General features: G+C 45.1%; 1 protein-coding gene across 7 annotated transcripts in view; it reads right to left on the bottom strand.

The window, feature by feature from the left end:
* Nucleotides 1–7,466: 7,466 nt before the first annotated feature.
* The window catches only part of POMT2 (protein O-mannosyltransferase 2), a 31,147-nt gene continuing 24,723 nt past the window's right edge, over nt 7,467–13,890 (bottom strand). For 2 of the 7 annotated variants that reach the window (XM_075103605.1, XM_075103601.1), the window contains 2 exons: nt 13,471–13,694; nt 8,650–9,446 (listed from right to left, as the gene is read on the bottom strand). In XM_075103605.1, coding sequence (XP_074959706.1) covers nt 13,589–13,694 — 106 coding nt within the window. In that variant the 3' untranslated portion in view covers nt 8,650–9,446; nt 13,471–13,588. Of the gene's footprint in view, nt 7,782–8,649; nt 13,695–13,890 lie in introns of those variants that run through there. The other 5 variants (XM_075103600.1, XM_075103604.1, XM_075103599.1 and 2 more) reach the window with 5 other exon arrangements.

The following is a 13,890-nucleotide window of genomic DNA, read 5'->3' on the forward strand; positions in this document are numbered from 1 at the left end:
CCTGCCCTCTCCTCCACCCGGGGCTTCTCCCCACCGCCTCCTGGTAAGGAAGAGCTCACTTTGGGTTTCACACTCAGGGAAAGGATGGAAAAAAAAAAAAAAAAAAAATTAAAATCCCCAACCACCCCCGCAGGACTCGCAGCCGCAGGGCAGAGTAGAAAGTTCAGCTCATTCATGGTTGACATTTTCCAATGGGCCCGATTTTACAAGTGCAGCAGCACGGCAGAGCAGAGCGAGGGAGGGGACCACCGGGACCCAGCCGGGCTGGCTCGCCGATCAAGCGTAACTTTGCTCAGCGATGCTCCAGCACTACAGCATCCTCCTGCTTTTGGCTGCTTCCACTGAGACTCAGGATGCCCCACAGCCACCTGCTATCTCCATGGGCAGATGCAGTCTAGACCCTGGTTTAATTTAAGGCTAATTAAGCCAGCTGAACCAGGCAAAGTTGTTTATAACAGATCAGAAAGACATGTCATCTTTGTGAAACATCTTCAGGACACCCAGCTTCTCTTTACTGTTCAGACAAAGGGAAACACTGCTTTTAATTTGGCCCCAGGAGTTAGGCAGCATGGAGGAAACAAAAAGAGAAGGGGCAAGTGAGGTCTCAAGCAGCGCAACAGAAGGCAGGAGAGCCAGAGCAGTCATGGAAGTAATGTTTTTTTCAGAAGGATGCGAGCAACACAAAAGCACAAATATTACTGAAACCATCAGAGTCTGCTCTGAAATCACAATTGTGCTGATCTTATTACAAGTTCTGGTTCTATCCATCAGACTTACTTCTTGTAATCAGGAGAGAAGACAGCAGCCTCTGACCCAACCCAGGAGCACACTGACTCAGGGTAGGCAGAAAGCAGGCTTTTCTCATTGGAGTACTGAAAATAATCTGTGGAAGGAGACAAGTTCAAAGGCACAATGCTACTTCATCAGCCCCAGCCCCAGATTGTCTCCCAGGAGCCTTTCTCCTAAAGAGCTGGAGTGACAGCACTGACTGCAGTGACAGTAGGAAGCCACCTGAGACATCTCTGCAAGTGCCGGAATAAATTATCTGTTTTCTCAGGCTTTTGAGACCCCGCACTCTCAGTGCAGACCAGACAAGATGCTGTATAGGAAAAGCTCCATATACATTAGAGGAAGCTGGAGAACCCAGTCCTCTTGAAGAGTCCAACAAACGTAGAAAGAAATTGAGCTGTCAGGTGGACTAGGGAGTCTTGCAAATGCTTTAGATGTCTGGCTACTGAGACCTGATGTTCAAAGTTTGCTGTGTTTTGAAGGCCATTGCTAGAAAGACTTAATATCAAAGGTTCCCAAGTCCTGGAAAAATGCAAATGGTTTCTGTTAAGTCATGGCTTCTGTTAAAGATACAGCATTTTACCTTTCATGATAACTAAGAAAAGCCTGAAAAGCATATAATCTGTAGGCATCTATAGTCTTAGAGAACAGGGAATAAATAGAAAGCATTCAATAATAAAGAAAAGTCATGAGCTGCGAGGCCATCTCATGGCTGGGGGGGTCGGAACATGCGACCTGCCAGCCCACAGTGCTTCCTGCTGCTGGCCACCATCTTCTGGTCCACAGCAAGCGCCCACTAAAAACAGCATCTTAGCTGTATGGTTGTAAAGAAAACATTAACACTGGGGACTGATGATAAATCAGTGTGATGATAACTGCTGAAGCTGCAAGAAGTCTGAAGGAGCAGCTAGCAGAGCAGAGGGAAACACTGGGTTAACCTGAGGAGGGCAGTAAACGCAAGCCCAGCAGTGCAAACGCAAACAGTAACCTTTAGCTGTCTTGCAGCTCATCAAGCACACCAGTAAAGAGCGTGAAGTGCCATCCTATATGTATCTGCACAAGCTACTCTGACATTTCAGCCTGTTGTCACAACTCACAGGCGTGGAGCTTCACCAGAGCCTGGCTGGACAGTCCAGCCTGACCCTGCTAACAAGAAGGGGGAGCAGAACAGGCAGGCAGCGCCGTGCTGCCAGGGCACTGGAGAGCAGAGAGTCCTCCCTAGAGCACGGGATGCCAAGGAGCAGAGTTGAAGCACGTATATGCAGTCAGAGCAGCAACCGAGGCTGAATATTTGCCTAGCAACATTTTTAATATATTCAAAGCTGGCTGATAGAGGAGGAAGAGAAGCACCACAAAAACAAGTTACTGTAGTTAAGAGTGATCAGCCTCTATGCTTACTTGGGATATGGGACACCTTTCCTTGGGTCCGTGCAGGCACCATACCAGCTATCACATCCCAGAGCAACAGTGAAATTCAGGTTCAGCCGTTGTTCCTGATGGCAAGGGTATCTCAGACGATAGGAATGAAGCCATGATAACAAGGGAAAATGGTGGCTCTTGTCCAAAGTCTTCCCCCCCACCTTCCCTCTGTGCTGCAGATGGTGGCTGCATGCTGAGCGCTTGCAGACAAGGCACAAGTGTCAGAACAGACCAGACATAACGGCAGCAATGAGTGCACTGCGTGTGACATGTCTTCTCCTTCCGTGGAACATACGGGTGCCCCAGCTGATGAAAGAGGCAATGGGCTGCCCATATCACAGACCACCTGTTGGCACCCAAACCCGATGGTGGTATGACACTCAACAGAGCCTAAGAACCAAAGAGAGTTGATTCCTTCCTTGGCCCCCAGCACCAGCTCCTTCTGGGCAGGGTACAGGCACATTCAGGAGCAGTTTTCCCCACCTTCCCTGCCCCTCTGAACAGTCAATCCATCCCTTTGCTGCTTTCTGGCACTGGTACATGCTCTCTCCCTTAATAAAACCAGCAGTTTTTCCCTTGTGACAGCATAGATCTTCCAGCACAGGAGGAGGGAGCTGTGAGGAGGGACTTAAGGTGAGAGACAGGGAGAGCCCAGGGGTAAGAAATATCCGAACCACCGTTCACATGACTTAATTGAGCGAGGTCTTGGGAGACACTGTGCTCTTCCCTGCGTGCAAGGCAGCTTCTCCCTTGCAGCTATATGGCTGTCAGAGGAGTTCCTCCTGCTGGCACAGCACTGACATGCTGGCAACACAAGTGAAGTCCAGAGGGGATTTAAAGTACAAGGAAAAACGAACAAGAAAACATCCCTTCTCATTCAAGTGTTTTGTGAGCCTTCAAGCATGAGGAAGCCCCAGGATGCATCAAGAGGTCCAGCACTTCAAACATTTCCATGGTCTGAGGGTTTTCTGCAATGGTTCCCAGCTCCCTTGGCTCCCTCTACCTAGCCTGGCAGCTCAGCTCTTTTCTGAGATGCTTTTGGGTTTCTACAAGACTGCTCCTGGAGCTGTCGTGAGTGAAGAGCCACCAGGTTAGCAGCACAGACTTCTCCAAAATCATCTTTAGGCTACTTGGAGAAAGGGGAGGCAGATTTCTGGAGAAACTCACTGACCTGCAGAAAAAAAATCAATAAATCCTTTTTTGTGCTTTGGAAGAAGAAAAATTTATATAATGTTTTAAATTTCCGGTGTGTCTCATCACTGTATTCTACAGTCCATTCAAGTTATGGTACCAACACTCATAACTCCCCTTGCTAAGCGTTGGCTTTACTTATTCTGTGCCTCAGTTTACCTACAGGGAAAGAAACTCACCCAATCTTGTAAAACTGTGTGACAGAACTGGGAACAAACTTGTAAATGCCTGTCGCCAACCCTGCACTCAGGGTTCAGGATGCTTGGAAAACAGACCTCCCTCCCAAAGGAAAACCACATCAGCCTGGCCCAGGGATGGCTGTTATGCATGTGCTGCTGTGGCACTGTCAGTTTTCGTCCCAGCTGCTGTACCAACAAACCCAAATCCCCTTTGGACTCCTGCTCATTTCCAATTCTACATCTGCAAGTCCTCATGAATAATGCCACTATGATCTAGATGCTTCAGACTCCCTTCTCACCTCGGAGATGAACTCCTGGGCTTGGCTAATCCCTTCTTTCCCCTTGCCCCCAGTCTCAAAACCATAGACCATGATGGCTCCTCTTTTCCCCAGACTCCCATCCCCATCCTCAGATGGGAGCAGAAGTCACGCAGGTTCCCAGCAGTCTTCTCAAGCTACTCCCTCAGGCCATGGCACAGCACAGCTCAGTAGCAAAGAAAATCATGAAATGCAGTTGCATAACAGGAGGAAAAAAAAAGACATGCAGGAGGGAAAAATCTTGCCCATAAAACAACGAAGGCAACAGCTGCAGAGCTCTGGCTGCCACTGTGCCTGAGGGGAGAGCAGGGCAGCACTCCCAACCTTGGAGATTTGGGCTAAGGGGAGAAGGATAGGCAGAGGGAGGAGGAACAACATGTGGGAGAGTATTCAACAGCAGAATAAAATGAAAACATCTTTTGAATTTGACTTACTACTAGGCATTCCCAGGTTCATCTCAGATCTCCCATGGCCAGCTGGGGAAAGTTTGTACAGGCAGGTGAAAACAATCCAAGACTGACAGGCTATGAAGCAGGGAGAGGAGCCAAAGGGGACCACACAGAGAGCTGCTAGCCTGTTTTTGACTTACGAGGCTGTCAGACCAGGTGTGGCACTTACAGGTGTTCAGACCTTATCTTGGTTGTTATTCACCTTGTGCTCTCTAACACAGCAAGAATCCACAAGTTGCTACTCACACCACCGGGCTGATCTTCCAAGAAGCAACCTCTGCCTTTTGTAAGTCATTCTGCCAAAGTAAGTTCAAAAAGTCTATCTACTGAAAAGTCTTGACCGAAAGCTGAATGTAATTATTAGACACAACTACAGAGGTATGCGCACGCTAAGCTGGCAGGATGCAAGCAGCCATGGTCCCAAAGCTCTCCAGCCTTATTAGCTCGACATGGTGCTCTAGCTAATATGCCTGGCAACTTAGAAAGCACTGTGTCAACACAGTTACCTGGCTTCTGTCCTACCTTGGGACAGTGCATATGGGCTTGGATCTTCCTCCAACTGTTCTTATACTTCTGGACTGGATCATCCTTCAGCTGCTGAAATATCACAGTAAAAGCTTGGTGAAAGGATACTTTATTCCCTGTGGAGCCCACTCTGTAGTTTCTCCAGGGAATTTTTCTTGTTTCAGAAGCACTGCTGGTGCTGATCTCTTAAGTGCTCATTGATTGTCTTCTCTCTGATCTCAACTCCACCTGTTCTTTCCCTCCTTTTTGCAATTTGAATTGATACTATTGACCAGGGCATCTCCTATAATTATTTGACCTACAGTGTTTGTCTCCAAGAACAGTGTCTTTGATGTGATTTATTTAAAAAAAAAAAAAAAAAAATTTGCACTTAATTGTGCCCATTCCTTGATGGCAAGGCTGTGCTAGCATCACAACCTTTCAGCTTTGCGCTCATCCTTCTGCTCTCAAAGCAAACCCAATGTGTGATTGCTTCTACGTATGGGATTCCTTTTCTGCTTGAGGTTGTCTCCTCCTCACCAAAATCATTTCAATTTTGGGGCTCTGTCAAAAATAGTCTCTAGTTCAGTAAGAAATTTTGCACCTGCAAACTCCAGAGTCAAAACTAGCTAAGCGCTGAATAAATATTGTGGCTTTGTCTTGAGGAGAATGATGTACTTACGCCACATCATAAAGCACTTTCCAATCCATTAGTAACTAAATAGGTTGTCAAACAGCAACTGTGGGCAATAGAGACTTAAAATCAGAAGGCACAGACAGCTTGCACCCATGAGTCCTACAAGAGCTGCCTGAGGGTATCTCCAACCCACTTATTGTTTGTTTTTTTTTAAATAATGCTTCAAACAAAGAAATTTCAGCAGACATATGGAGTATAAAATGTGGCAACACTCAAAAAGGCTGAACAGGATGATTAAGTAAAGGAGGAAGCTAACTAGCCTGATAAAAACCAGCACAGAGAAAATTACAAACCCAGTAGGGAGTTTATTATCAAAATGTTTGAAGACAGGTGTACAACTTCTCAGGGTGATCTGTCAGTTCAGGCCTTTCCACCTCTGCCAAGGAGTGGTCTACTTCTTGATCCGTCTCTTACTACTTACATCCTGACAGTTTTTCATTAACTTCAATATTCCTCATTATGTCTTCATTTTATTTTGTGAAACAGCCTTTTTGCTTTCCCCCTCTGCATGACTCTTTCATAGCAGCCCCTAGTAATTTGAGTTCACACTTTCTGGATGCCTCTCTCTTGTATTTGAAGTCAATTAAGAATTTGTTACTCAGCTTCTCGTCTTTGGCTGCTTTGGTTCTTCCTGGCCTTGCTTTGCATGGGGATAGTTGGTGCTTGTGCTCTTGGTGACCTTTATTTAAATACCTCTCCTCAGACTTGCTTCCAATGGGATTTTGCCTGGAAATTGTTTAAATTCACTTTCTTCAGTAGCACTGGCTGTTCTCACACAGTTCAGAAATCTTAAATAAAGATGTACCATCTTATGCATGTTCACATTATCATCACAACCAGCTCCTCCCTGCTTCTCAGCTAGTTTCCTTCTCCACCAAGGTGTAACCAAATAGTTATGGTCCGTAAAGCATCCCAAGGGGTCAGCACACTGCCAGGGTGGGGCTCAGCTGACCAACACAGATGCCTTCATATGGGCAAGTAACCTAAACTCCCTTTCTGGTCTACGGAGAAAACCAGGGACTTTGGAACTACCTCATCCTAAAATACATGGTGGAAAAAAAGGTCAGATGAACAAAGCCTGAAAATACCTTTTGTCAGCTGCAAGACAGCAGGATGAGTAGCTTTGGATTGAATCTGGAGATAAAATAATGACTGCAAGAATGGTAAATATGGAAAAAGCAATTTACAGCAATCATAATGCTTGGTAGACTATGCCCATTCAGATAAAATACCACCTTTCTATTTCCAGAGAATGCATTACATGGGCCAGAGCTACAGAGTTAGAGGTGTTGTTTTAGAAAACAGCTCCAAAGTGTACAACAACCACAGTCCTTGGATGTAAACCAGGAAGGAGTGGTATTTCAGCCTGGGGAAGAGAAGGCTCCAGAGAGCCCTTATAGCAGCCTTCCAGTACCTGAACGGGGCCTACAAGAAAGATGTAGAGGGACTTTTTACAAGGGCAGGTAGTGACAGGACAAGAGGCAATAGCTTTAAAATGAAAGAGAGTAAATTTAGATTAGATATAAGGAAGAAATTCTTCACTCTGAGGGTGGTGAGGCACTGGAACATGTTGCCCAGAGAAGCTGTGGATGTCCCCTCCCTGGAAGTGTTCAAGGCCAGCAGGATGGGGCTTTGAGAAACCTGGTCTAGTGGAAGGTGTCCCTGCCCATGGCACAGGGGTTGGAGCTAGATGATCTTTAAGGTCCCTTCCAACCCAAACCATTCTATGATTCTATGAAATGGAATTGGAGACTGATGTTGGAAGACAGTCTGAGAAACCATATGGGTTAACTGAAGAAAATGAGAAAAGAAGCACAGGAGATTTGAGGGCTAGAGGAAGCAACTTGCCTTGAAAGTTTCTATTTGGTTGGCAAACAGAAGATTAAGTAGCAGCTTGAAGACAGACCACAAACTCTATATTAAAACACTAGGCTATAAAAAAGCCTCATTCTTGTTGAGGAACATGTAACAGGATGATGGCTGGAATTTAGAAGCCTAGAAACCTGGCAGGTTCGAAACAAATGCAAAATGGAATCAGTCACTAATGTCCACGCATGTGAGATCACTTACCTGCAGAAAGAAGAGATTCTTCCTTTGGAGGGCAGAGAGAAGTTAAGTTTTACTTCAGTATTATTAGCATTTTCTGAACAGTACTTCATGCCTTTTCCTTACAGTCATCTCCCCACACTCTAGCACAGCTTCTGTATCAGCAGTCCTTTCTTCCAGAACAATAGCCCTGATCAGACAATATCAAAAAACCACTTTCTGAAGCAATACGAGATGCCAACAGGCTTTTCAGTAACCATCTATTAACTTATTGCATCACCTTGTGCAGGCCGTAGTCCAGTTTCTAGCTGTCCTGGCTTTAGCAGCCCTTGAACCATGTCCAAAGAGACTGTGTGGCTCTGATCTGGGCATCAATGTGTAGCCCCAAATAAGAAGGCTGTATTTTGTTTTTCCCCATCTAGTTCCAGCCCAAGGATGGCAACCCTTTGTTACGCTCTACTGAAAAGTATAGGATGCCCTGTCACTTCAGCCTGCCGTAGAGCCAGATTCTGATTTACAGCATTACAGTTTTATTGCAGACTCTTGCATTTAGTTCACAGCAAGGCCTCATTTGTACAAAACTGTGCATCAGTATGATGGTACGGAAACTACATACTCAGCATAAGAAAAACTTAAAGAAAAATGTTGGGTTCCTGAATAAAGTGCTTGATCTGTCAAATGAAGTGTTCATAGGCAACCTACCAGAAGATTGATATACCCATTAAACCTGACATATTATACGTATTTACAATTTAACACATCTTTAACATGGAGAAATAAGCCCGCTTCAACAGACAGTGCTTTATTCTCATCCAAATGTACCAGTTTCACTTCCCGCTGTGCTTATCAGCACATTACTTGGACTGCAGTAAAATCTGACCTCCTGGAATTGCAGTCCAGCAACACTGTGTGCTAAAAGCTGCTGTACATCACTGATGTCCTAGATCAAACTCTCCAATGGATCCATTTAAAATTCATGTTTGTACTTTAAGTATGCACGTGAGGGAAGGAGGAAAGGGGGGAAAAAAACCCACCTCAAGATTTAGACACAAAGAGAATGCTTGAAAGAAGAGGTATTTATTACAAAATGAAATTGCAAATTCTCATTTTCCATGATCTCCTGTACAAAATACAGTTACAGCTCAAGGGAACATTCTCCCATCCACACTGTATGGTGCAGTAATTACACCTTAGTTAGAAGACATTCAGTTCATGGACTGATGCACACACACGTACACACATACACACACACAGAATTAGTAAGAAAGGTTCATAGTATAGGACAGAATTACAAAAGAACCCCTCTCACTGCTGCTCCAAACTCTTGCTTAGTCAGGAGCAAGTTCTTCAAGGATGGTTCTGAACAGTACCTCCTGTAAAACACAATAAACTCACTTGCAAAGGTCTAGGACCAATTACAGATTCAGCAGGAGTGGTTTCTGTGCTAGTATGCCCCTACCTCAGGTATTATTTGTGACAATCATAGCCCCTGACATTCAAGTAAAGAGCATAAGGGACTTTGAAAAGTAAAGCAACTCACAACCAACCATGCAGCCATGGTCTTAGTACTTTAAAGAAGACAGACAATTTTCAGTCCTAACTGCTTGCAGCCCACAGCCCCCCAAAGGGAGCAATGTGCTATGGAGGTGGTGCTCTTATCATCAGCTTTCCTTTCCCAGCAGGAAAGAGCCTTATGGTGTTCTAACAGTCCACACATTTTTGCTTTCATGACACACACTTGCCAATGTGTGGGGTCACTTGCTGTAAAGGGGGGGAAAAAAATTCTTACCTATATTCCCCAGCTGGTGGAGGCACAGGGCACCGCTAAGGAGATTTTCACATTGCCAGCAGGATCCTGAGAGGAGGAAAAAGCATTATAACAGTACTTGTGTGCAGAGTGCCAACCCACAGGGTAAGTCACACAGGCACGGCCTCTGGAAGGGAAGCCCCTAAGCGTGGCAATGGAGAATTTCCGGTAAATGCCTGTGTTTCCATGCTGATAGCTGGCTCACTCTCAAGTCCCTTGACAACAATTCTCAGAGGGATACAGGAGGGAACTGTCAAATAACACATTTGTTCACCTTTCCATAACAAGCTCACAATGCATGTGACAGGTACTCATCCACTCAGGATACTATGATGTGTCCTGTCCTACTCCTTGTCTAGGCACTCGTAATAAATGTATGTGCAGCCTAAAAATTGGAGGAGAAGAAAAGACATGTCTCGTACTTTGGGGACACTTGAAGAAGCACAAGGAAGGAGGGAGATATAAAAAGGTAGATCCTGTCAGTGCCCTTTGTGCATCAATAAGCCCTTCCAGTCAAGATGCAAAAAGAAAACACTCTGCAGATGAGAGAGGTGGTGGCTCTCCCACCCACAGGGCTGTGAACAATGCTGGCAAGCAGTGCATGACACAGAAGTCCTCCACCTGGACCAAGGGCAGCCTTGGCACAGGCATCTCCATTCAAATCCTCCCCACAGTCACGTCTGTGTCTCATAGCACGAGGAGTCCAGTTCCTCGAAATAGGCTAGTCCCTGCTGCTGGAATAGGTGTGCGCCCATCAGTGTCCTGAAGAGACTGTTAACAGAAATCTTTTAAGATGGATGGATTGTCTAGGATGAAGCTATATGAGCCTAGAGGCCTTCTATCGATCCTCCCAAGACTGAAGAGATGAAAATAGAGTTTACACATAAAGAATCTGAAGCAGGGAACATGGCAGCCTGCAGCTTTTTGTGATTTGAACCCACAGATATAGTTTGATGAAATACTTTGCCAGTGATAAAAGGAGCCCTGTCAAGCAAAGAGAGCAGCTACTCCAGAGAACAGGATCTTCTGGCCTCAGAAAGCACCATTAGATATTTTCCACATGACTGAGGAAAAGGACTAATAAGCAGTCCTCAAATTAACCTGAACTCATTCCACAAGCACAAATGGAAAAACTGAACTGAAGCAGCCCGAACTCCATTCAGAAAGTAGAGAATGCGCTGCACCTATTGCCTCGTGTCTGCACCACTCAGACATTTGAACTCAGAGTCAGTAATGGAATCCTAATTACTGTATTTTATTGACCTCACAAAATGCTGGTTACTATTATGCTGCAGCTATGGCCTGACAGGTTTTGTTCTGAGAAGCAAATATTGAAGGTCAAATTCTAACTAAAACAATTTTTCAGTATTTCTCTCCTGAAAGAAAACAGAGCAACATCAATTTACACTTACTTGAAAACCCAGCTATTGGAGTCCAGAGGGTACAGAGGAAATGTCTGCCCTCTAGTCTTCAAATGTAGACCTTTCAATACTTTAAACTCCAGAGTTAAAAAAAAATATCTGATGGAGGTTGCTCCCTCTTGTGGAATAGCTAGATTTTTTTTTCCCTGCGTGCCTCCACCCCCTTACCAGCACACAAGGCCTAAGAAATAGATCAGTCTCAATGCCAATCAAGTGCTCTCAGAGGATTTCTGAAATGGCTGTCCTAAAGAAAAACAAACCTCTGCCCGTATTGTAACAGAAGCTGGGCTTGTGCACAGGAAGGTGGGATGGGAACATGACATTTGCCACCTTCAGCTGGCCAATCCCCACCCGAAAGATTATTAGCAATAAAGAATAGAGGGACCCAGGCCAAGAAACACACTGTCTCATCTTCCTCAGGTAGCTCCTACAAAGCTGACCACTTCGTAACAACTGCAGTAACCAAGGTTACTGAGTCGATCTTTGCTTTCCCACAGATGTAATTTGATAAACGGTGTTAGAAACTGTCATTCCAAAACACTCACAAGTTTCTTAGTTTGTTGTTAATGTTAAGGGCAAGTGTCTGACTCTGTGTGCTAGGAAAAACCCTATACTTTAAATCATGGCTTTTATCAGCTCTTCCAGCAAATCCTCCCCATAGCAATGGGACTATATTAGGGAAAGCCCATATTCAGGATAGCAAGGTATTAAGCCGATAACCTCACCAAGACATGAAATGCTGAATCACATTGTTACAAAGGCAGCACCGTACTGTCTGCCTGCCATGTTGCCAACAGTTAACAATTCGCAGCTGCTCTCAGATCAAGCAGGATCTGAAGAAGTTTGCAGCCTTCTCCCTCACCCTTCTTGCCTATATATCACCTCTATGAACCCCTGGCTCACGAAGGTAGGAGCACTTCCTGCAATAGCAAGTGGAAAAGCATCATCAAATCCAGTAGCTAATTAGCACAATGGCTTCCCAACATGTATTACCAGCAGGTGATTAACTCAAAACCTTTAGAATGAAAACCATAGGTCCATACCACCTGAGTTAGTGTCTGTAGGGGTCAGCTTCTGGAGAGAGATGCGACACACCAAGCCAGAACCTTACAATAGCAAGCAGCTGCCTTACTGAACAATGCTATGGACCTCTATTAAGGAGGAATGAAAGCAAGTCTGACTGCAGTCTCAGTCCCCCACACAGAACAACTATGCTAACACAGCCCTTCTGTGTTGTAGGAAATATATTAGAATTCAAGGTTTGGTAAGAGAAATGAATGGACAAGCCATGTTTAAAGACGGGCACACTCACCTGCTGCTCTCCCTATACCTGTAGTTTTGATGTAAGCCTGAGAAGCAGAGCAAGAACTCTGAAATTAAAGGCTTGAGTTCCTTGAAACATACACAAAAGAGTTTTGCAAATATTAACTTCTTGAGGCAGGAACACAGCTGGGGGTCTAAGTGTCATCATGTTGGGTGCTACCAAGGTAGCAACTTGAACTGCGACAAGAAATTGAAATTGGGTGAAGAGCAGGAGATGGAATAAAAGGAACATTTACAAAAACAGACCTAACACAGGCGAAAGGCACCTGATAAATAGTATTCCGCTTTCTTGGAAGGGGTGGATTCAACATCCAATGGCTCTTGACACTTAGCAGACAAAGAATTTTTGTCTGGCCTCACATTTTCTTCAATACAGTAATTCGATGGTCAGCCATTCATGAGAGTGAACTGGCTGGAATATAGCGCACAGATACCATGGCACTGACAGCCAGTTTTGCAGATGCCACATTCATTAAGATGAAGCCTCCCCCTAAAAGCACTGGAATAGCTGGGATCAAAACATGAACGACAGCTGTTTGTAAAATTCCCAAGCTATCGTTTCAGTCCCTAGTATGCTCCCACGAAGCTGGTCTTCACAGCATACTGGGGCAGAAAATAAATCACATGCTATTTCCACTGTAATTTCCTTAGCAGTCTCAGATGGAACTGCAAATAAGCTACAAAGTGCTGAGCTGGAACAGTCTGGCTCTGAGCACAAGCCTGCTAGGTGATTGTTATAAACGATTAAAGGTGACCAGAAAGCAAGGCAGTATACAGGGACAAACCATCTCCATCTCCTCTGTCTGCAGAGGGCCTGGGAGACAGGCAAGGCACAGTGGCTCAGGAGACTTCAAGCAGACCCCTTTCAGTCAAATTCAAAAAAATCAGGGTCAGAACAAAAAAATGCAGACAGCCAGGGGAAGTTAGAATGGAGGTCCCCAGATACTTATATGAACCTTTCAAAAACCTCGCCTCAAGAAAGGTTGTTAATCATGGTAGAAGTCCTAATGTCTCAGACACTGTCTGGCTCTCAAACTGCAATGAAGCTTAGATTACCAGAAGGAAGACACACACACACCCCACACACACATCTGAATGTGCAACTACACACAGCCTCCAGCTTGTACTGGTCTGGCTGCTGGAACGCCACTGTTGTTTGACTGATATATATTGCTCAAAAGAACAGAGATTTAAGCAACCAGGTGTCCAGGAATATACCCGAAGGATTCAGGACTTAAGTCTTTCTAAAAAGACCTTCTCATGGTCATCCTCTGCATCTTCCAACGCAGGCAGTACAAACAAATGCCAAAGCAAGAGGGCTACTATACCCAGAGTTCTCCAGAGAGAGCATTTTAGAGTCACACGTCTCCAAAGCACCAAAATCAGCTTGAGATGCAGCAGAACTCATGATTCTCATCTGCTGTTTCCAGGCTCCCTTTGCTGGCTCTAGAACTCCCAGGAGTCCATCCACCGGAGCCCTGCCATGGGGCTGCTAGGGTCAGAGGCCATGGGTCCTATCATCCCATAAGACAGAGGATGGAAGAGGTAGAAGCTGTGGAAAGAAACCAAATGCCCATCAGGGACTGCAGAGTTTTCTGTCTTGAGAACATTGCAGCAGATTAGTCCAGACAGATATTCTATGGGGCCTTTGGTTTGGTCTGCTCTAAACTCCAGCAGAGATTAGAAGGAACCCAGTGAACACAATTTATACACAGTGCACAGTTTTATCACAGGTGATAATTTCTCTT

This window comes from Phalacrocorax aristotelis, chromosome 9 (genome assembly GCF_949628215.1).
Source record: "Phalacrocorax aristotelis chromosome 9, bGulAri2.1, whole genome shotgun sequence".
Classification (NCBI taxonomy): domain Eukaryota; kingdom Metazoa; phylum Chordata; class Aves; order Suliformes; family Phalacrocoracidae; genus Phalacrocorax; species Phalacrocorax aristotelis.